The 25,217-nt window shown below is 37.8% G+C and overlaps 1 protein-coding gene across 2 annotated transcripts; it reads right to left on the bottom strand.

The window, feature by feature from the left end:
• LOC138030314 (uncharacterized) lies at positions 1–25,052 on the bottom strand. 2 transcript variants are annotated; one of them, XM_068878230.1, is made up of 17 exons: positions 24,782–25,052; positions 21,620–21,778; positions 14,903–15,776; positions 14,376–14,423; positions 12,325–12,477; positions 11,927–12,059; positions 11,756–11,841; positions 10,227–10,268; positions 9,431–9,540; positions 9,099–9,289; positions 7,773–8,078; positions 5,934–6,240; positions 5,547–5,709; positions 4,483–4,800; positions 3,229–3,278; positions 2,547–2,700; positions 1–2,425 (listed from the first exon to the last, which is right to left on the bottom strand). In XM_068878230.1, exons 3-17 carry the CDS (start codon positions 15,707–15,709, stop codon positions 1,991–1,993), a joined length of 3,303 nt encoding a protein of 1,100 aa, XP_068734331.1. In that variant the 5' UTR covers positions 15,710–15,776; positions 21,620–21,778; positions 24,782–25,052; the 3' UTR covers positions 1–1,990. The 2 variants fall into 2 exon arrangements, with proteins under 2 accessions (XP_068734331.1, XP_068734321.1); XM_068878220.1 differs by lacking the exons at positions 21,620–21,778; positions 24,782–25,052 and adding an exon at positions 19,216–19,599.
• Positions 25,053–25,217: the final 165 nt, after the last annotated feature.

Raw genomic sequence — 25,217 nt, 5'->3', positions numbered from 1 at the left:
TCCATTTTACACTCGCCAACTTTATTAGCCTCATTTACTCGGAGTAACAGAATACAAATACTTGTACAATAAAATGTACTAATAGGACTAAATGTGAGCTAACCTTTTCCCACTGTGCTATTTCTAGCTGCTTTCATTAACTACCACGCTATAACCAAACAATTGTAATCACGCAACAATCCCAAAGCTTTACAGCCTCACGACTTTTAGTCGCTCCTTGAGTCTCCGTTTGATATCCCTCCTTCCCCAACGAACAAGTAAAAGCCACACACCTGTAACGCTATGACGAGTTGCAAAAATACACTTAAGCCATGTCGCAAATAAACGACATCAGACAAGCCATTTGCCGCTAACATTTTTATTGATCCACTTAAAACTGTAAAATTGCAATATTGTACATAATTCCTTTTAGCAATATTGAATCGGCTTTTTGCCTATAAATCGCCTCTTAGAAATTAACCAATCACTCACTCCCGAATCAGAGCGAGAAAATTCATATACGCCAGCCATTAGACCTGTTTGTTAAATATGTGTAAAACAAACTTCAAACACTTGAGGATGAACTATAAACACGCTCTGCAGTAGCTGGAGTCGCCTAAACAGAGATCCCCTTGGGCTATAAATTGGCCATTTCGACAGAAAGTGGAACAAATCATCACTGAAGTCGCTGTAATTGATAAAGCTGAAAATAATATTTAACAAATAAAAACCCTTATTATAAATATAAACCATCGACGCTTCACCAAGTAACAAAAGTTTCGATACTATGAGGAAATCACATCACGAACTAAAAACTACAACACAACACAGAAACAAATACTTTTACAAATGTTCAAACGAAGTCGGCCCACATAATATGACTGATTAAATCACCATTCTTTACCAAAGAAACCAAAACAATTGTTTGACTTTATCGCTGACCTAGCCAAAAAATTTAACTTCACAATTTTATATTACAAACATCGCCGCCTTGGCTTAAGATAAAACTTGTTTTGTCCAAAGACGAAACGTATCCATTATTTTAATAGTACGACACGACAAATTGTCAACATGTGAAATCACTACAATTTTTTTCACCATTATACAACATCTATGGACACCACTTAAATTATGAGTTTGCTAATGATTCTTGAAAGAATAACTGATTTACTTCGGTCCGTTGAAGAGTTATAAATATTTCACAAGCAAAATTGAATATCATCATTGTTCCCTATTGCGCAATCATTCTACTATGTCACGCAAGGCTTCTGAAGCTTGCGTAACAAACGTGGCTGGAGCGCGAGAACACGATATGTTACTCAAAGATGAAAACGACGAAAAGTTCATCTTTTGAAAAAATTTCGTCAGAAACTAGGGCCTAGACACCTAAACAACTTTCGCTATCCACATCCCCGACACTGACACTTGGCGTCCGCCACATTTCCCTCTCTATTTTAAAAAATGTTTTTAAAGAAAAGTCACCGATCTAACCTGAAACATGTTTAAGATTCAGATTTCCAAAAAATGGTTGAATATCACAAAACCACGTTGATATTTTTGTTCCCAAAATAGGTCACGCTATGCGTAGCAATCCACAGGCTTTGACCTCCGTGAAGAAGTAATACACTAAACGCTCGGTGTATATCACTTAGTTTGATTGCTGTATTTCTATGTATAATCCAAACCCCTATTTTTTTTTTCTGTTTATGTTGGCCACTCTTCTGAAATTACACGACTTTTGCTTTAATTTTCCTAAAATAAAGAGCTAATACTTCAATTGAAACCCAGAACCACAAACGGGCGCTATACAAGTGCCGTTAACGATGTCCATGAACAGGAAAGGAAAAATAAAACCAGTTCGACTGGGGCCTAAACTAATTCTAAACACGACTTTTACAAGAAAGTTGCAATCAAACAATTGGTTTCATTCATATACGTCTCTAAGACACGCGCACTTACACAAATAATACTTCACACAAATCAATGATTAACAAACTGTAATGACATCACTTTACTCTTGCACACGTATGTCTCCACTGCAACCTGACGTCATCTGTGATGAATCTATGCCTTCGTCATTATTAGCCAATGAAGATGCACATGATCCACGAAAGCTGCCAAAACCGCTAAACGTATCTAACTCCCCTGAAACATCACTGCTTCCCTGGCTGCCGAAACCGATCCCCATGGGGGCCCCGCGGGAAATCACACTGGAATAGGGTTTCACAATGCACCTAGGATCAGGGAAGAGCCCTGCTTGTTGAGCATCATTTAAGGCTAGTTCCTCGGCAAGTATACGATCATCTCGCTCCTGTTTTTCTCTTTCCTGTTGCTGAAGCAGATTTCTACGTTCCTGAAGTAGACGCCTGTGTTCTTCCTTCTTTCGTTTCTTGATTTCTGCTTCAGTCTCCAAGCTGTCCATTCCTATGCCGCAATCTGGAATGTTCTGAAAACAAAGTAATAATAGAAAACGTTGAGATGGTGATTAACCATCAAAACCGACAAAAGAAGCAGGGACATTACTTTATGATGATTGTAAATCGCCTGAGTTTTGGAACGAAACTGACCTGCCCTCTCCTCCCCTGATCAATGCCTTGGTCTTTATTGTCCCGCGATCCTAACAATTCACTGCCGATTATTTCCGCCGATTTGCTGTCATGTTGGAGTTTCTCCTGAAGAGCTCGCGCAAACTGCTCATCGTTTTTTATCTGCTCCTCTTTCCTAACAAACGAAAAACCCTCTTAAGTCCTTTGGCAATGAAACTAACAACATAATAATCGAGAGTGAGGTCGTTACAGCAAAATCTCAAACTGAGGCCTTGCCGCATTGACCGAGCGACAGCAAGGTCAATAAGCTTGGCCGAAGTTTGGGATTTCGCTGTAACGACCAAACGGTCGAGGTTATTCATTTGTTTATCATATGGCCAACAGAACGATTCTAAAGAAGACAAAACTAATTTGCATAATCCATAATCGGCCCGTGGGCATTACGGGAGAATTATTCCTAGCGCTACGCTGCTCTTAGCCAATCAGAGTGCGCGTTATATCGGCCAGAATCACTAGCCATATAATAAAAGATCATTACTACCCCGGAACGACATTTGGCGCCAGACGCACTTTGCCTTGTCGGATAGTACTATATTTCCTTATAACCCAACAATAGATTAAATAATATGATTTCATTTCCTGCACAATGTCCAAGTTCTGAATAAAAAGACAAACAACACGTACAAGGTCATTTTGTTCATACCTCGACCACTCGTCGTAGTCTACACTATAGCGGGTCCAAAGCTTGCCCCTCTAAAAAATGGAGAGACAAGACACAAATTATTACTCGTTTGCATTATTTAAGATTCACATACAGTGGTAACATATCCAATCGCAGGTACAGGGTAACTGATGACAACTCGATACGACATACAAAAAAGCCTCGTTAAAGTTTTCATGAGAGTGTAACTGACGTCCGAAAAGCAGTTTTCTGTATGAGATCCGCAATGGCTCGCCGTTTAAATGCTCAGGGATCGCACGCAACTATTATATCTACCGAATACAGCGATGGTCTCAGTGGCTGACAGTTTGGATAACTTCATCTACGGGATATCTCATAGACGAGGTAGCTGGCGGGATATTTTATCGCAGAATTATTGAAACACTCGTGAGTACGATTGTTTTGACCGCGAATGGGTTGCGACTGGCATGGGGACTAGTAGTTTTTCACTAGCGGCCAAAACACTACCAAGCAACCATCGATTTTATACTCCCGCGTGTTTCGATAATCCTGCAATAAAAATACTCTGCAATAAAAAAATGAGGTCTGTTTGGTCCGTGTATGTAACCAGTCCAATAAAGAAAAGACTTGACCACGTGAGTAAGAAATGAATGAAGGGGGTAGTTTCTAAAGAAACTGTGGTGCTGCGTCGGTGGGGAAGTAGTATACAAAAATTTGGATTTGCTCTCCGTTGATAAAACGAAATTTTTGTACACGTAAGTAATAATTAGGGATTGGAAGAGTGCGTGTGTGCTTGTGTATGGGTATTTGTGCTGTAAGTATTGTTGGTATCGTTCCGTAAGTAGTGTAAGTACCGGTATTGTATTGTGTATTGTAATGGAATAGCGTAGGTATCGAATTGTAAGTAGTGCTAGTATCGTAGTGTAAGTATCATACACTACCAAGCTTCAACATATCTTCCCAGTAGACTCATCTTGACAAAGTTTTGGGTAAATGCGACATTCCTACACTGTAACTATCAATACTGACTTCTCCGCTGGAAGAAGTCATCCAGGCTTTATGAAATGATGGTCCATTCGAAACCAAGACAAACAATACAAGACACAAGACAGACTAAACAGCCAATCAAGAAATACACTTGCAAGAAGCAGGAACCAGGAAGACACATTTTGTGTAAATTATCCTTGTAAGTATGATAGGACTCAAAAAGTAGTGCTCGTAATTAAACTCAATACAAGTGGTCTTACAAAGTTGTGTTTTTGAAAATAAGCGTACCTCGTTTCCACAATGAGGTGACCATATTGGTGCAGCATTGTTGATACCCGGGGGTGGTGGCAGAGTACTACTGTCCTCTAAGAATTTAAGGTTCACGTTGCTGAAGTCATTCTCGCTCCCATGTTGCCACCCCACAGGGGACTGTTGCCTCGGTGATAAACTGGAATTTGATGATTGGCTAGCAGCAGGAGAGTGGCTGAGTGGGGAGCCACTGCTGACCCCGCTGCTGGCACTAGACAGTGTCGTGTCCTTCCTGTTAAGAACTCCAAAACTAAGGATGGGCTCATATTCAGTTGCTGTATCACTGTTTTCATTTCCCTGAAGAAAAGACATTACGTTTTATTGTAAGTAACAGTGATTTTCAAGAAATATAGAAACAGTTTCTCTTGGGTCAGCCTTGATGAAGACACTAGACATGAGTGTCAAAACATAGGGTCTTTGAATGACAACTTTTTAAGCTACCGGTACATTCAAATTTGATTCAAGCCAAAGTACAATCAAGCTATGTATGAATGTGTCTGTTATAACACAGGCATACTCAGGGGGAAAAAACTTCAGGGAGCTCCCAACAGAAGTCAAACCACTGATCTACTGGAGACCCCTCGACCCTAAGGTTTGCTACCAGGATTTCACAACTGACAAGTGAGGTGTAGAAGGTGGTATTGCTGGGTTGGATGTGACCTCATGCTGGCCATGTTGGATGGCAGGAACAATAACCCCTTTCTCTGCTGGGAACTAAACTTTACTATTATACAAATTCTGTGAAAAGAAATAATTGTAAATTGTATTGCCATCCGACATAGCTGCTGTGTCACATGGGTGAAAACCAAGAAGTACAGTGTATGTTACATGTAAATCCCGAAAATTAATGAAGACAAGCTTTCTCAGGAATACTGTCAAAAAAATTCTGAGTTCTTCTTACAGGAGTCAAATTAGACCTGATTTCTGGTTTGGGGTGCAATATCACTGAGCTAGAAGAAAGTGAACAAAATGAAGAACAATAACAAAAAGTAATATATCATAAAAAATAACTAACTGACTTGATGCAGTATAAACATACTCACAGGTTCTTCAAATGGATCATTGCCTGGAATGTATGGCTTTCTTGATCCAAAGCGAGGATCGTGGTATTGTCTTGTGAAAGAGTAGCCCATGATAGTCTGTGGGACAGGTTCATAAGACACGGCAGCCCTGCCATATGGAACACTATAGTAATCAGGCTGAGCACTAAAAGGAAAAACAATTAAAAGAGCAGGTGAAAAATGTTTTCAGACAATAATAATACAGCCTATTATGATAAGAATGAAGCAAGTCAAAAGAAGAACAGGAGTCAAGCTTATCCAAGTTTGTACTGATATAGCAAAAAACATAAATGATTAACAGGTATTTTCCATTAGCGATAAAGTTGGATTTCAAAATACAAAAATGAAGTTTAAAGCAATATAGTCTACCTGCAATAACCAGTGGGATCTGATGGATAGCCAAATGATGATTGATCATAACGTGGATAGCCACTAGTTCCTGGTGGCTGTGATTGTAAGGGTGCCATATCTCTTCTTGGACGCATCGCCCTGCCATTGTACATAGAGTGATGGTGATCCACGTGTCCATTTGTCATTCCATTTAACCCATTCATTCCATTCAATCCATTCAATCCATTCATCCCATTCAGTCCGTTCATCCCACTGAGTCCATTCATTTTGGTCATTGCTTCATCCTGAATCGTCAAGGGTGAGTTGCAAGGTGGGGTCATAATTCCTGGCCAGAGAAACATTCATGATAGGACAAGTTTAGACATACTGTACAACACAAAGAAAACCAAGACAAGATGTACATGTACAAAATTCATGTTTTGTACATTGTATGTGCAAACCCTCTTGACAGTTTTTGTCAGTAGCTACCGTATTTACCCGTGTATAAGTCGACCCCCCATTTTTGAAGGCAAAATAAGCAATTTCTTAATTTCTTTGTTAAAATCATTATGTTACTGGGACACTAATCTTGTATTTTTCGATTTCTGGAAGTGTGGATACACAAAAAACTCAGGGCCTCATTAGCGCTTAATAGTTTTGTGGTTCAGCAGTTGTTGTACATGTATATGCGAGCATTTTGTCCTTGAGTTTCGAAAAAGTTCTCAGAAAATCGAACATGTAAACCTCAAACTAACCTGTTTCGTTGTTCAATGATAAAGAGCTTTAGAGGATAAGCACAACATCACGAAGCAGGAGTCAATCTTTGAAAATAACTTGCGAACAATGCGAAAATGTGCAAGGTTTAATTGCTCCTTCACTTATAATTTGTCACATGATAAACAAAACAAAACTCATAAACCAAACAATACGAAGTTTGCAAAAGCATTTAAATCAGCCAGGTTTGTATAAAGAATAAAAAACAATCATTACCAACCAACATTTTCACGCAACACGAGTGACGATGCTTGCACGCAAACACGAGGTATTGTGCCAGGTTACTAAGCTGTTGAACGATCGAGTTTATTTGAAGAAACAGAAATGCCTTTAATTTTAGAGCTTTCCGCCTTTGGAAAACGAAAATTTCCAGTGTCTATTTCATATTTGTGCTTGTGAGTATCTTCAACATTTAGATTTGGACAAATCCTTTTTCATTTCAACTGGAATTGCTTATATACATTCATTTTGAAGTCTTTTGTCATTCTTTTGTCCACTGTGTTTGTTGTGCCCAAGACAACATTAATATGTCAATTTTGAATAAATTACTTAGCTGGAACTTTGCTCAAAATCTTTGACCCGTGTATAAGTCAAGGGCGATTTTTGGAGCTTCTTTTGAGGCCATAAAAGGTTGACTTATACATGGGTAAATATGGTAAATGAAGAAGGCAAATAAGGAATACAGGCAATTAGTGCTCTTCAATGTGCTATCAATAACTTGAAGTCAGCAGGGAACTCTCCTTTCTTCATTGTTGACTCCTTTGATAGTCTCTGCTTTTTTTTTTCAGAGAACTTTAGACACTGCTTAAATTTCTTTGATAGCTTAATGTGCCTTTTGCAGCTACTGATCACATGGTAAAAAAAACCACCATACTGGCGAGCAAATTGTTCACTGGGACATTTAAAACAAAGAATTCTCAAATTACATGTACTTGTTACATTGTACTTTGTTTTAGATGTCCCAGTATACAATTTGCTCAGTTTTTGTACCATATGATCTCCAGCAGCAAATGGGCCATTTTTTGATCTACGATATGCATTGAAACATTAAGTATACAAGTAGATCTTCATCATGGCCCATGTTATATTATTCTTTCATCTTACCAACTGTTCCATCCTTTCCTCGAGACACAACATTAGAATATGAATTGCCATGTGGTGTGGCTGATGGAGAATAGTATCCCTGAAAATATGTTGCCCTGTCACTTCCTGAAGATGGTGCATACGGTAACGGCACATGATCGTATTGCAAACGCGATCCACAGTATGCATCATTCTGGTACATGGGCTGTTGTGACTGTATGGAGACTTGCTTTATTCTCTGTGTTATCATCTGGATTTGTTCCTGGTTGTCCCTACGACTAACCTGAGGTGGGGCCCCATAACCAGATGAAAAGTGTGACATTTCACCTGAAACCAACAGCAAAATAAATTAACTTATGCGTGTTTATTGGTGCGCATGCACTCAGTTTAAAAATTCGATAAAGAACGGGGAAAAGCATGCATGTATAATAAAGTACTTCGCATAAACATTACCTATCTGAAGTTTAGTCAAGGAATGTTAATTTGCTTATGGTTGTCTGTAGATTTTGGTGCACATAGATGTTATGCACATGTCCCGTATTTACTCGTGTATAAGTCGACCCCCCATTTTCAAGATCAAAATTCAGATTTTCATCATTTCTGGTTAAAGAAATAAAATTCACACCAACAGAAATTTCCCAAAATGTCAATCTTTTCTTCCTGAGAATGCTAAGAAAACGCAAAGGTGTAATCGTACGCTGTGAAGTTTATCAAGATCATCACGATTTTAACCACATACGAGCTTGGGAGTAAATCGCATTGCATTTAACTAACTTTGATCTCGATGTTGAGTTTAAAAGGAGAATTAGATAAGAAGACCAAAGGAACGCTGAAGAGCTTTGAAAGATTGCTCGATGAAAACACCGCCATCTTGGAAAACCTGGTAACCAAACTACTAATTTGAGGAGTACTGGAAACTATGATGACTCCATGTGCTTTCCGTCAGGTCTTTGTGCATGACTTGTGTTTAAGTCGAGGGCGATTTTTTGGGCTGATTTTTCAGTCGTAAAAGGTCAACTTATACACAAGTAAATACGCTACCTTTTATGTACCTTACATGCACCAGGATCCCCGGAACTCAAGGCAAGTGTCCTAACCACTGGGCTGCACTTAAGTATGTAAGTCTATCTATCTAAATGACTGTTCAAGGATTTAATTGCTTAATTTTTTAACCTACATGTATAAAGTTCAGTGTAGCTGCAAACCCTTCAAGTTTAAAGCTGCCATCTTTTTCCACAGGGGGGCCTCAATCGGATACAAAATAGTATCATTTTTGGTAGGATTCGTTGAATGCCACGATTTTCACCGATCGCTGTGTCTTATGAAGACATTTTTAAACCATCATACCTGAAGAATAATGTGGCGAAGACCTCGCTGATCCATTAACAGCACTTGTAGGAGCCTGCGTGGCCGTTGGGCTATTTTCACAGCCGTTTTCTATGGAACCATGAGGTGAATATTGATCTGGACCTGCAACAGGTCCTGGTCCTCTGGGAATAGCTGTAGGGCGAGGTGCCCGTTGCCGTCTTTTGCTAAACCTGAAGATCAAAACAGCTCATTTTCAAAATAAGGTAAGTTAAAAGAAACCTGTGTATACATGTTTTACTTCATGACAAAAAGCATAGAGCTGAATTTCAGTAAGACAATTAGTAGGTACTACATGTAGTTACACAGCCTACCTCTCTAGTTCCTCCTCAGAGTGTGCAAAGGTGCAGTGAATTCCCCGTGGACATCCACCTCGTGAATGATCCCTACACATGTTTGTTTTAAATTTGTTGCCATTGTGAGGCTACACAAAGGAATAAAAGAACAAATACATGAACACATTAGATAACACTCTTTATAACCTGTTGACCACACAATCTACTGTACATACTAGCACAATTCCCAGCTGTTTGACTAAATGTCCACAGATGCATAGTTTCGTGAGGTGAAGATAACCAATCATATAAAATTTCTGGAATGATCTTCCACTTTCTATTCATTCAAAACCACAAAAAAAAAACTGTGCAAGAATTTTGTCTTCAAACATTATCTTTCTCAATAGTAAATGCTAGATTGACATACATGTAGTGGCTCCATCTGCCCATACTCTATATATACATGTATTTTATTTTGTGTGTGCATTTAATAAACTGTTTAACTTGTCATATATTTTTTCTTTGTCTTACATATACTGCGTTACGTTTCTTTGTATTTTTATTTTTCTCTTAGTATCCACGTAATTAAGAATCTTTTGCCCCTTTTCTTGCGCTCTTTTTCTCTTCCTCCATTTGTTTGTAATTCCCCAACTTTTATGAGAATTATGAGAATAAATGATAAAAAAAAAAAACAATTAAAATCATACATGGGCACCTATTTCACAGGTTCAAGATTAAAAGTGAAAAATTATCTCTGTACACTCAAACTACTCACCTTGAAATCAAATTGTATTTCATTGAACAGTAAGCAAAAAGATTGAAAAACAAAACACACCTGGGGTGGGTCACTTGAGCCCCTCATTCCCTTGCCATAAACCTGATAAGCAAAAAGACAGTAACCTTCTAAGCAGAACTACTAAACCTCTTAAGTCTTTACTCCCTAAGGGGTGCACATTTGTTGCATAATAATAGTTCAAAGTTAGCCACTCAAGTTAAGGTTAGAGTTAAAATAGTTAGCTAGTCCATTCATGATCACTAAAACTGTTGGTTCTCTCTTTCAGGTTTCACATAATTTAACTCCTTAATAATCAAAAGGAAAAAATCTGCAATGGGTCATTTTCTACATAAGTTCACTCAGTCACTCTTTAAAAGATTGTTAGTTAGACTGCGCTCTTCAACTTGGGCTTACATTGACAAAAAGGCTGAAGTCAACAACACTTGGAAATGGCCTTTAATACTTATCACCAATGGGAAAAAAAACTTCAGTCTTGGGTAAATGGATTCAACTTTGACAGGCGAATGCTTAGATCTAGTACTCTAACCACATGAAACAAAAGAGCCTTCAAGCAGTTATATGAACACATGTACATGTATTTTGCCTCCCTAAATGTTCTTACACCAAAAAGGTGCCAGACAAAAATGTTACAGTACTGTGCAAAAGTAAGATGACAGTCTCTTTCGAGTTTCGATTCCGTAAAAACCGTAAAAACCCGCAGATAAGCCAAACCCTGAATTTAGCAGCTCAAATTTTGGAAAAAAAGTTCTTTGAAAAAAATCAAAGAAAACCAAAGTCGAGTCTTGAGAAGTCTTCTTCATCCACTGTTCATCAAAAGTAAACTCACTATTAACATTGAAATGAAAAATACTTCTCAGTCTTACTTACAATTTTAGCACTTCAACATAATGAACATTGTTTCTACCAACTTTGACATATGAATGATATTTTTTCTGGTATTTGTTGGCAGGAGTTTATTCATTCAACACAGTTTTTCCATAGATTTTTGCCTTACAACAAGAACGCAAACGGAACATTTGAAGCTTAGTAACCAGGCATTAGATTGGACACCCAAATGGATACCGGACACCAGAAGAACCGTGATGTTTTCAGAGTTTACACAAAGCGATAAGCTGCATGAAACATTGCCCAGTGTAACAGGGTCTTTATTATTTTGTTCATCAGTAGTTGGCACAAGACTATTTTGTTCCACAAATTTGCTATCAAAGTGCTAAACAGCGAAGAAACAGGGACCATACACCGCGGCTTAAAAAAACTGTTAAACGAAGATGGTGTAACACTTTTAGGGACGACAACTGTAAGCGCTGTAATATTAAAGCTTACTCTTACATGAACAACGGCTCTTTTAAGAGCCAACAAACTAACAAAAACAATGACCAGTAGTGCCATACTTTTCCATAAAAGTGTCAGTTAACAGAAATTGGCGTTGAAATTCACGACACCTTTTTTCAAATGTTCCTGCAGATAAGCTGCACCCTTGACTTCTAGCTTTGATTTTTGGAAAAAAGGTGCGGGTTTTTACAGTACTGTAAGTCAACCAGGGTCTATTAAAATGAAACTGCACCTACTTTTGAAAACTTCACCAGCCCATGAACGACTGAATGCACTGCTTTCATAGCATTCTCTAGTTCTTTCCACTCAGGACATGTTGCCTCTGTAAAAAATGCAAACATTCATGACAAAAATTGATGACATTGTTAACATTTCAGGCTCCACTCTAACCAAAACAGCATACAAACCTGGTGACGCATCAATCTGAGAGAGAAATTCAAACTGTTCCTTCATTTGGCACAAATCACCAGGGTCGCCAGACCTCTGAAGTGCAATCACCAACTCCTGGATGCTTTGAGAAAATGATTCAGGAGATTGCAGCTGAAATGCCCAAAAATGCCAATGAATAAGCAGGTCTTTTGCAAAAACCATTAGGTTCATGAATCAAGCAACTACACATACATGTACATGAAGTATTTTCAACTGAATTGAGAAGAACACTGACAATGCCTCGACAAGCTGATAATTATATTAAATTCCATCGAAAGCTGATAAACCTTTTTTATTTTTACTTCAAAAATGCCACTGGAATACTGATAATGACGATGCTGGCAATACCACTGATGAAAACTAATTGGTAACACACCTTGTCAATAATAGACTGCATGTGCGACTTATGATCAAGATCTCCGTAGAGAAGTGAGGACCACTGATCAGGGAGAATACGCAGTCCTGCTTCAGTTGCAATTTGAACAATCTGTGCATCATGCTCCTTTCTCAGTGCATCGTAAGTGCGAAACTGCCAACAAACATTAACATTACATTGTTATCAGAGTTTTTAAGCATGTCAATAAAAAATTATACATTTATTTATTTATTTTGTCAATAAATCCTAGTACAGTGTAACTTCAATTTAACAAACCTCTATATAACAAAGTCCTTGATACAACAAACAGGGCTTCTGGTAGGATGCGGAAAAAATTAAAGATTATGCGGAAATTTTTGGCCATATTATGCGTAAACATGCAATGATTATGCGGAAATTACACCGGATTATGCGGAAATTTAAACATTTATAGAACTAATAATTAGGCCCGTCCAATGTATTTACATGCTTATGGTAAATCAGGACTCGAATTTGCGACTAATACAGTCGCTTTTTCCCTTTGCGATTAAGATATCTGGCCGAGTCGCCAATTTGCGACCAGCATTCACCGTTAAAATAAAAGGGTTGGTAATCGGCATTTTGCCGAAACTTTTGCTAAAAGAAATAAAGCGATAAAAAAAAATATTTTGTTTCTTGTCATGAATTTTGTTTCAATTTGGAGATATGGAGCAAAATTGTGATGTGGTTGAACCACGATCCATTCCCTCGATCATTCACCATTTTCAGCGGTTTTTTACACATACGTACTGCAGGCTCTGTTTTGTACAACTTCATCGCAATGATTGTCCCTACTTTACCAGAGTACGTTACAACTGATGCAATTTAATTTCCTACTATAACTTGCGGCTAAATTTTCATACCTTGTATCTTTTTAAAAAATTTAGAGCCTAGGGTATGTTATGAAATCGGTTTAACTAGAGTCCAGTGGAAACTGCTTACGAACTTTCATCTTGCGAATGAAATGGCGTGTTTTCTTTAATGTTCAGGAAAATAAGCGTTTCAAAATAGTCAATCTCTTTGGCTTTTGTGTTTGTGAGGATGGTACGCAGCTGCTTTATCGCTAATATCAGGCATTTCTTCTGTTTTATGCAGAAAATATATTAAAATTATGCAGAGGATGCGGATTTTAGGGAATTATGCGGATGCGCATCGCCGCATCCTGTCAGATGCCATGAACAAAGTACAGCTGTATACCCCTTATCCCAGCCAAGCTTACAGTAAATAATGAAACAGAAACTCGATAGAAGGAAACCCATGTAACAAACTCCTCATTATAACTAACACAATTTGGAGACTCAACTGTGACATCTACCTCAATAAAACAAATAAATATAAAATAGACCAACAATGATCCTGTAACATTATACACTATCACTACAAAGGAAATCTACACAATTATCCATTTTATCCATCATCTGAAGTAGTTTAGATTTTTTAAGTTCTGTTATAAATTATAAGTAGACTGGAGCGTGTATTCTGAGAAAGCCTTAACTATCATTACCGTTCAGTTTACAAGTAATGCAGCTTTGTGCCTGCAGTGTATACTGTAGCCACAGAACTTAACAAATCGCAACATTATTGTTACAGTTAGTAAATTGTTCAAAGCTGGGTATAAAACAGAGGAACGTAGCCTCTACCAAAAAAAATTATACCTCAATGTAACAAACATTTCTGTTGTTGTTCTAAAAATTCATTAAATTGATACAATCATGTATGTCAAATCTCGATGAAACAACTCATTTCCACAGTCTGTTGGCACTTTGTTAACCCTTTCCCCCTTGAGAGCAACACTTACAGATTTTAGTCTGTCTAATGCCAGACAATTTTACTCCTCCATGGGGGCCTCTTCAGGGGTAAAAGGGTTAAATCTAGTTTCACTGTAACATGGAAAAATACTTTATGAAGGTATTGACCAAGACACCCAGCTCTACGCGAACAAAATAAATGTATAAAACTATCACTTGCATTTCTCTGTCCAGGTGGAGACAAGACCTTTAACAATTTATCATTTTTCCTTAAGAGTTTCTTACCTGTTCTTTAAGCTGCATCAAAGATGATTCATTGTTCTTTTTTTCCACCTACAAAATATCAACAGTCTGGATATCACAACCAGAGGTACATATTGCCAAATATGCAACAATTTTCAATTAGTCAAAGCTGCTTCAAATTCAAATACTGCAAAGAGAAGAAAATCAAGTTCTAAGTGGTTCTTAACTTGTTAGGATGTGTGGATACAAGTGAATGTTTGGGAATGGACAGTTTGTTTTGGTAACAGACAATTTTTTTCCAACAAGATGTACCAGTGCACACTTTCAAATTATTTAGGGCAGAAATGTCTGTATCGTCTATGCCTAAACAAAATAAGTTAAGGCTACACAGTGTAGTCTACAGTAAACTTCAGGTGGAATAAAGAGCACTTGTAAGATATTCCAAGGGTGGTCACCCATCCAGGTATTAACCCCATCCAATAGGACTTAACTTCGGTGGACAAACAGGAAATGGTATTTTTCTTTGGGCAAACTGTACACTACAGTCAAAAGAACCTGCCCAAACCTACCTTAAAACAGGATGCCCTGTAAAGTAACTGCACTACATGGCCAATGCTTGTTTTTGAAGCTTGTGGAAATTGTGATTCAAGCTTCTGAACCACAAACAGAACCAAAACTTTCCTAGACAGTGCTTCACCCCCCTCAAGTGCCAACAAAATAAGTTTCAATGCCTCCTCCTGCATTGCTGGTCCTAAAAATTGACAACCACGATTGCGCACAGCAGCCCACAAATTTCCAGACAGTTGTTGTTGATTTTGGTGCAATAAAATAAGCTCAGTAACAGTCCTTTCCCCAAGGCTCCGAGCAGCACGCATAGCCCTGGTTCGTCCATCAGCTTCCGCCAGTTGACAGTTTACTAAGGTGACCAGCTTACGTTGCATAGGCCTTGTAAGCACACTATTGCCATTTCCATTGAGACCACCATTACAGGTATTTCCATTGCCAGTACCATTAACAATTCCATTGCTAGAACCAGCGACTGGTTGCAAAAACATTGCAAGGTCTTCAATAGAATGTTTGGCAGCTTTATACTGAGAGGCATTGTGCTGAATGCTTCCTATGTCAGGAAGCACATCATCTGGGATTTGGACTCCAACTAACTGAAGGAGAGCATAGTTATAAGGAAGCTTTGAGATATCAGTTTCAACAATAGCCTGGTCAAATGGACACTGTGTTTTCGGCAGCTTTGATAAACAAGAAACACACATAGTATGACCACATCCCAAGCTGATTGGTTGTCGGCTGAGGTCATCAAAGTCATTGGTACATATCGGACATTGAAGAAACTCTGTCCACTGTGGTGTTTGAATCGGCATAATTGGTTTCAGCAGGTTATTCTTTGTTGCAAATTAATAATTACTGATGCTCAATACCATTGGTATCCTAAGGAAACAAATCAAAATTTGAGTGACTATTAAAAAAGCACTGAAGCAAGTAACTCAAAAACACTGAACATAAGTATAACTTGTGAGCTCAGAAAAATTAAAACAGGCTTGCGAAATGCTAGCTTTTCTTTTAGAAAAGGTTCCGATAAGAGGACACATGCATAGAGAAAAATGGATTTTAATCAACCATAAAAAATGTGTTTTGTTTACTACCCCAACCATTGCAAGAACCGAAGATCTTACTATGCCTTTCAGTAAATGCATACTGTAAGAGAAACCAAAAGCATAAAGTGTAACATAAAAAGAATAAACAAAGACACACTCTTGCATTAAATTTCCCCCTTTATTTCAATTCAAGAGTGTGCCATAGAAACCCTGGGATTCCAAAATACCGTAAAAACCCCCAGATGAGCCACATTTTTTTGCCAAAAATTGTCGCTTGAAATCGGGGGTGCAGCTAATCTGTGGGAACATTTGAAATAGGTCTCATGAATTTTAACACCAATTTCAACAGCAAACCTGTTTGCAGTGTCCTGTAACTTAACAGTAATCGATCCTCCATGGGCAAGAAAATACCACGCTACTCTCGAGTATTCGCGACGGCCCACTGTTTCTTCGCTGTGTAGCACTTTGATAGCAACTTTTTTGAAGAAATAGTCCTGTGTCAACTACTGACGAACAAAATAATAAAGGCCCTGTTACATGCAGCTTATCGACTTGTGTAACACTTCGAAGTATTTTCCGTTTCAATGTTAATAGTGAGTTTATATTCCATGAACAGTGGATGATGAAGGAGACTTCTCAAGATTCGACTTTGGATTTCTTTTGATTTCTTTCAAAAAACCTTTTTTCCAAAATTTGAGCTGCTAAATTCAGGGTGCTGCTTATCTGCAGGTTTTTACGGTATCTTGTTAAATTCAAAACACTGACTTGCTTGGCCTTGGAGGGAATGTAAACGTAATTATGACAAAGCACTTTTACTTTTCAGTATTCACAATGCTAATGATACTTGCCATTATTATGATCCTGTTCTCAATAAACATAACATTTGAGAAAAGGTAGGCATTTTTAACTTAAGCCTGTAACTCAGGTGACTGAGCCACTCTTTTACATATTTTTACTACTTTCAGAATATACAATACTGTAGCACTACTATTGCTAATTATCAAAGTACTGGATAAACTAAAAAAATATAGCAATATAGAAACATATAGATATAGAAATATAGAAAAAGAGAAAAGTAGGCATTTTTGAAAGTGAAAGTTCTTCATAATAACTTGCCTAAGCATGTTTCCAGGAAAAACAGCTTTTGGTTGCATATTACGTCACATGAGGTTCATGCAACCACTAGAGACTATTGATGCCACTTATGTGTACCACAATTCCCAGGCCTGCTTAAAAGAATGTTCCAGAACTGTTAACTTAAAACTTAACCTTTTTTTATTTCACTAAAATTTAATTATTATATTAGCTAGTATTCATCTTGCATGAAAAACTCTTACCAATACATTCTACATTCCACAGGATTTCAGCTCTGCCTTTCATTAAATTCAAGTAAATTATATTTCTTGTGACCCTGTCGCCTCATCTCTAGAAATAGCCTTTCCTGCTTACTGTTCCAAGTCAAGATTTCGACAAGACTTGAAGCCACTAAATGTCATTTTAGCACCATGGTTGTTCCATTTTAGCTCTCACAATTGCAAAAAAGATGCACTTTACATTTAACTAAGATCCCTAGATCGTCAAGCTTACATTCTGTTCAAGTTTCCATTCCTATCAATTCGAAAAACAACACTACAAAGAACTTCCTGTTTACAAAATTGCATTGCCAAATGCTGCAGAAAAGAATTTTACCGATGATTTACGTTGTCACAGCAAAACCTTTCATGTCTTGCACAGAATCAATTCAACAGTAATCAAACTGAAAGCATTTTTGATACAAAACGAAAACATTGTGAAAAGTCCTATTAAAGTCATGGTAGCATTTCTGAGAAAGCTGAAGGAATGAACTTTCAAAATAAAAACATCACACAAAAATTAAAAACGTTTATTCCAACAAGTACTACCTGAAAGTGGAAGAGGACAGAGATGCTATAAATGTGCATCTTCATTTTAATGCATCACCAACAAACAAGTGAACCATTGTTTTCAAAACGTTAGTCTGAGCTATATTCAAATTTCTTCAGAAATAAACTGTACCTAATACTTTTATAGTTGTTTTGGATTCTTCAATGAAGTCGATGCCGAACTTGTTGTCCGTAAATTGTTCACTAGTTATGGAGTTAAAAACAAGATTTGCTAAAAGTTCGCTTCATTCTTTTTCATAACAATACAATCTACATTGATGGTATGGGAAACAACAAAAATTCGCGATAAAGTCATGTCATGTGGTATTCACAAAGTCAGTGGAGGTCGCAAAATCGTCACTTTTAATAACCTTTTCTCTCCTGCAATATACGAAAATGGGTCATTGGAATATTGAAAAAGTTGAAAGAGGAAAAACACTTTCAGAAATATTACTACTACAACATCTTGGCGACTGTTACGTAAACCGTAATTAATATGAAATTTCGTTTGTAGCGATATTACGGTCTTTAACATGATGAATTACATGTATTATTACCGAACTTCACTAGAATTCCAAATTGCCGATTGCCTTGACGATTACACATAAAACTTCTCCATGGACCTGATCTTTGTTCCATCGTTTCTTAAACAAGCCATTTCGTGATCCCAGCTGGAATTTACATTCACAGCCAAAGAATCGAGACTTCCTGTAGCAAAATATTGAAACTTTCTCTAAGATTGACTAATAGTGATAACACCAACATCAAAAAAATCGTTGCACTAGTTAGTCTACATATATATAGATGCAAAATTCTGTCCAATTTACCGAGATGCAAAACAAACACTAGAAAAATACTGCGAGGCTTTCAAATTCTTTTGGGTGTTCAGAATAGGTCATGCGAATTCGCAAATGCTAAACAAAGCTCAATATATGATCAATCATTCGTACTGTGGATTATCCCGAAATCATAAATCAAACATATGGATAACACAAGCACTTTCAAAGCATTTATCTTCAAAGCCGACTCTTTTTTTCCTTTTAAAACCAATGTGTACGAGAAGCAACATATCTGCAACAGTTGACAAGCCCAAACAAGGAACCAGAACACAAGTTACGCACGAGAAAGCAACATGATTTGAATGTCACCGCAATGAAATTTAATTCAACGATTTCTATTAAAATTCATCGAAAAAAGATTGAATTTACAGTCTCTGGAACATCAGTGGGATACAAAAACACTACACAGTTGATGAAAACAACTAATCCCCTTAAAACACGAACAATGCAACACAAATAACAGGTTTCTGCTCGTTCCAAAGACTGCAAAGATAATCTTGATCAATAACGCTGCGCGCAATCATTAACTCACCTTTAAGAAGTAAAAAATTGCATCCAACACTGGAGAATACTTTTCTGCACAAATAAATGCCTTTAGAATTAACTAGGCTTTTCAAGAAAGCAGCAAAATAGCGCTTGTGCGATGGCTTGTCCTTGAAAGCTAAGGAAGTCCAGTTTCGTTTCCACAAGGAAAGAGGAATTTAAGCGTTTGACACACAAAAGATGTCGTTATCGAGTCGTTGAACACTCCCAAAGGAAGTATGATGAAATTTTCAACTCCAGAAAATGAGCTGAGCTCTTTGCATTTGAAAATCTCTTCTCGAGTCGACGTATTTAGCGGCGATACTCGTGAGTCTCGTCAGTTTCATGATCAATGTATATACGCCATGACCGGATAAAGCAACTGACGGTATCTCCCCCAGGGGATAACGTCACCCTACTCTGGGCATGCGTAGTCTCCTCGCCGGAAGCAAAATTCCTCAATCTCCAATTTCATTGGTTTATTTTGACGTAACAAAAAGATAGACTCACCCCCTCTCTGGGAGAGTAAAAATAAACAACTTTTTGTTTTCATTCATGTTGGCCCTAATAAAGGTTATGTACTAGGCGTTTCTGTCAAACGTAACTCCTGCGTGAGAAGATTGTGGCTGCAATTAGTCTCTCCCTGGACTTTGTGAAGGTGAATTGCGTACAAATTAATTCTGTCTGAGGACAAGCCCAGACATATCTTTTGTTTACTCATCGGCCGTGGTTAGCAAACCGTTTCCTATGTCAATAACTGCCTTATGCTTTTTTCAATCACAAGTCGCAAATCGTAGATCTATGTCCGTGTTGTACATTAAGAATTATATTATGACACACGTTTAAACTAATGGAATTTATAGAAAACATATTAGGGAAATTAAATCCAACCTTGAAGGTCATCAGTAAATAGAATAATCGAGCATAAAATTGTGATATTTGCAATAAGATATACCCGCGATGAAGATTTAATAATGACGAGAAATTATAAGAAAATCACTGCCCTTACATAATGAGTATTTTTGCTCAAAGTCCTTTCAGTCACTTCTTTGCGCAACGAAAATTCTTTGCATGCAGTATATATGTCAACAGAACAGCATTGTTTTGCCCACGACACCACCTCCTTTCCCAAAGTAATTCAAAAGATGCGGTAAAGCGGGCTGGACAGTTTAAACGGAATAAATGGCGGCCGTCGCTTTGCGTTCTGTTGAAACGCTGCTAAACAAATTGGAAATGAAGAGAGATCAAGCAAACACGTGAAAACAGGATACGAGACAAGGGCAAGTTCGTTAAGTTTGACCAGTTTGTTCACATTCTCCCGTTGCTGCGACGTTGCTGTACTTTGGCTTGTGTGGTTATTTCCAAGAGAAAATAGCACAAGCTCCAGCATAACACAGATGAAACCTTAATTCCCTTTTTTTTTTGCTTGTATCGCTTCAATTTTACTCATGCTCTTGTAAAGATCAGCATCCTAAGTGTAGACAGATCTTCATCAAATTTATGGGTATCATGTTCGGTTTTAGCAGGTCTTTTAATGATGGCGAAGTATTGAAAAGTTATTCCTGAATCCGGCGAACAATCAAGAACATTCCCTAGCCAAGAGAGTTGCCCTAGCTAAATATAATGCTTAGCAATTCGTTAGAAATAATCGGGTGGAAGCAATTAGAGCCCACGCAAAAATCCTCGAGACCCCGAAACAATGGAAAACAACTTCCGCTGGGCTTAATAAAGGCACGGCTTACATGATACTCCTTTAGCTTCGATGCGTATTACTTTCTTTTATCCCCGAGCCACCCAGAATTGTGACTTTGTGTTAACAGGTCTTTACAGGTAGCAAAACTGTACAAAAAATCGAGCCTTTTTTTTCAATTTTATCTGTCAAGTTGTATAACTCGCTGTAATTTGAGAACCAAATAAAAATCTCTAGACAGGACCGCTACTGCACTGGTTTTTCGAACAAAGGAAAATGTTATTGCAAAGTGAAGATTATTTTTAGAATGTACAAGCAACAGGTGTCCACGCAAAATATAAAAGGGTACATAAGGCATGAAAAATAAGCCTCAAATTATTGAAAAATGCATGGGTGGATAATGTTACGTCTGGAAAAATTTTTATACAGCATTTGGAGGAAACCCAAAGATGGAGAAATATTTGCAAGGCTCGACTAACTCAATTCCGTGAAGATCAGAGGCAATTTTTTTTAATTTAACACAACAGATATTTCATTGTTTGGGAACTTATTAACAGTCTTCGACTAAGAGAGTTCAAGCGTATTGTAATTCCACTTTCGCTCGCAATTCTCGGCGATAATCATCTTATTATAAGATAACCAATTTAACATCCAAACAGAAATTGTCCTACTCTTTGAGCAAGAAATTAAATTATACACTCTTTTTTCGCCCTTTCATACTAACCTTCTCGGTTTCCTGCAAGTAAAGCCCATGAACCTTGAATACGAATACTGGTCCTTTTACCGATCCATGCACTGATATACGAGTCAGTTCCCTGAGCTGTGCACGCTGAAAGCTTTTGGAGACCAGCTAAATCTTATGCCAAGCACACCCTGGCCGTTTCTGAGAACAACAAAAAAACAGTTATAAAAAACAATTACGCCATATAACTTGGGCAGTCCATCGACTGGTTCCTTTGTCCCCAAGTGCTCCTGGTTTAGGGAGTGGTCATATGTTTACAACCAGTAGTCATATCACGTCAAATTATAGACTTCATGTGAGGGTAAGGGTTTGTTTTGGTAACTCGATTAACCTCTAAACACATGCATCAGAAATATTATGGGAAAAACTGAAGGATTAAAAACAACAAACAACAAGTTGACAGCTGTCGAGACTGCAATGATTTTGGTTTATGGGTATTGTGGGTATTGGTTTACAACACAAAAGTAATAATCACTTTACCCCCCCACCCCTCAACACGAAAAACTCCGCCTCCTCTTACTTTATTTTTTTAAGGCTTTGGTGCCAAAACGAGAGCAACAGGTGTGATCTAGACGGGTATTTAGAAAGACATGGCACCTAACGAATTCCATACACCAACTCAACGGTCGATCTTCACATTTTACCCCGGAGGGAGGACTCCCGTACAAAAAGGGGAAGGATGCTTGTCGTCTCTTTTAGGGGTGTAAATTTCGGATTTTGGTCTCACTTAGGGTGTTCTGGGCAAAATGCAATCATGTATAGCCGTGAAGGTCTCCTTTAGTGTTGCACGCGAAGAGATAAAAAAGTGAAAATTAAGCTATTATATTTGTTCACGTAGATGAAAGTATTAGATGATAATGTCTTTGCCATCATTGAAAAAGTCACTGTACTTTTTATTTATCTCTGCCTTAATATGATCTCTTTAGGGGTCAAAAAAAGCCTGGGCCATGCCTAAATTGGTCTTCTTTAGGGGTTTAATTTAAAAGTTCCGATGAGCATCCCTCCCCTTTTATATGGGAGTTCCCCCCCCCCCCCGGGCATTTTACATCCACGGGAGCAAAAAATACAACAAATCCGCAAAATTGTAAACGCTCGTCTTGAATTTCACTTTCAGGAAGAGCAGTCCTCTTTGCAATATAACCGACAATGGACAGCGGGCCAACGTCTTTTTGTTATTAGCATCATATTTTCTTTGTTTTTTTTTTATTTAGTTTTTTTTTTTACCTTCACGGCTTTTTCGAGAACGAAATTTTTGTTATTCATACTCCATTGATGACATATCTTTTTTTATATATTAAAAGTAAAATGAAAAAGCAAATTAACTTGGCTTTGCTTTCGTCATCAAACCTGTCTGTCTCAATAGCAAAAACGGACATTGCGATCAAACGCTGGAGGCTACGAACGGTCTTTACAACGGACACCCAAAGCTCTTTCATCGATATTTTGTGCATCTAGTCAACGGGATGGCAAATTGCCACAATGGCAGCAATAAGTGGAACAGAACAGGTAGCCTTTAAAGCATGAACATCAACATGTACATTCTCATGACCGGCTCTCTTTGCATTCTTATTGCGTCACTGGCGTGTTTCTTGGAAGTCAAGTCATTTAAAACTATTTGAGAGGCACTATTTATCTCATTCAAAATGTAAACGTGAATATTGTAAAACATACACATTCGCAGCACCATTCTTCTCTCCTAAAGTGACGCCCATCGAATTAACCAGCTACCAGCTGGCTTAATAACTCATTTGATAGAGCAAGGGCAGCGCAATATCACGCAGTCATGGGTTCCTTTCATGCGTCATTTAATAAGCCAGTTCGGAGTTTCAAAAAAACACATGCGCGCGTCGGGATAAAAACACATATTGTTTGCAGAAATTTGCATTAAAATCTTTTGTGTTTTCAGTATATGCTTGATTTTATCCCGATGCCCGCACGTGTTTTTTTTTTTAACTCCGAACTGGCTTATTAACCGATAATTCGTCATATATAAGCTCAGTCTTTGAAGCAGCATTGAAATAAATTGCCCCAAGTCGTCCAGACGCATTATGCGTCTCTCGTGTAAAAAAACGGCCATCGAAAACTTTAGCCTGAAAGTAGGGTTCTATCAAAATTTAAAAAGAAACTTTACTACAATTTTGGCTCTAATTTTGCGTTTTAACTACTCTACAAATTTCGATTAACTTTTCAAAAGGCGAAAGAAAAGTTAGGATAAGATACTTTTCGTCCTTTTATGACAAATAGTAACCTACCGTAGTTACTTTTTGCCGTTTAGGTCGCACGCCGTCGCAAAACGAGGGCAAGTATGACCAAGTATACGATTGGCTTAATCATGAATGTTCAGCTAGCGAAATCAGTTTACTTAATTTTCCTTTGAAAGCATTTATCGGTAACTGATAACTTCCTGAAGTACACACTCTCTGGCTTTACTGTGAACTACGATATTCTTTCTCTTATTCATGGTTTTCCATCGATTTTCTAATGTTTGGCATCGTTCGTACTTTGCAGAAAACTGGACTGTCAGCCGGTGGTTCGAAATCATTTGAAGAAAGAGAAATTAAGACTGATTCAATAATGAGTGGTCTTATTGCAGAATATGTCGCATGCACGCGTTATTTTTATCTCCATAAAATCCAAGTAACGGATCCCGGAATGTGTTAGCATTATAAGACATCCATGCAATCACATTCAGACCATGAGCTCCTTGTCTTGATTTTAGGTTTTATCAACTCACCGAGTCTACAGAAATCATGATAGCCTCTGCTTGGTCTTCAAAATTGTTCCTACCTATCCAGCTATACAATTTAACGCCTTTTTAAAAGGGGGCGGGGGGAAAAGCGGCCACTCTTGATTGGAAATACTCTGAGAGGATCTTTCGCTAAAAAAACACCTGTCAGCACGTTTTGAGATCGTCGGTTGTCTACATTGTTGTGTAACACTGTTTTGCCTTGTTATGAAACAATTATTAATTCAACTGTCTCAGAGCGTGTAGCACGCATGTAGCATGACATGTATTCAACATTTTTTGTAAAAGAACGTTGTATTAAGGTTGTTTCATCTAAATTAAAACACACTGGATTCCGCCTTTTTCAACATTTTCGACCGTGAAAACAAGCTTGTCACAATGTATTTTAAATCACTTACTTAATTGTTGTGTACGCTTTTGTGAAGACGTCCTTGACCTTTCAATAAGCTGAAGCATACATTAGTACTACTACAGGTAGTCAGTCAACTTCGACAGGGTTCCTTTGGCATTAATTTCATGAAAATATAAGTTACCAGCTAACTGCTTCGCTGGAGGGTATATATATCTCATCCACTCCTCGACGCTGTAATAAAATAATACACTTTCTTGTCCTTTACAAATTAACAATATTAATGAGCCAAAAAGAGAGCACACGCAAGGCCGGATTATGCTGAAGCTCAAAGTTCGTGTAAATTTCGCCAAAAACTCTTTTGCGCATGACGGCCAGTCACTATATGAGATATGGTAGTCCGTGTAAAAATTGCATCTTATACAGAGAGACAGAGACTCTTTAGCTACGAAACCATGAAAAATCACCACTTACCTTATCTCTTA

Source organism: Montipora capricornis, chromosome 2 (assembly GCF_036669925.1).
Source record: "Montipora capricornis isolate CH-2021 chromosome 2, ASM3666992v2, whole genome shotgun sequence".
In the NCBI taxonomy this organism is placed as follows: Eukaryota; Metazoa; Cnidaria; class Anthozoa; order Scleractinia; family Acroporidae; genus Montipora; species Montipora capricornis.
Note: the sequence above shows the minus strand (reverse complement) of the source record. Positions and strands in the feature narration are given on the sequence as shown.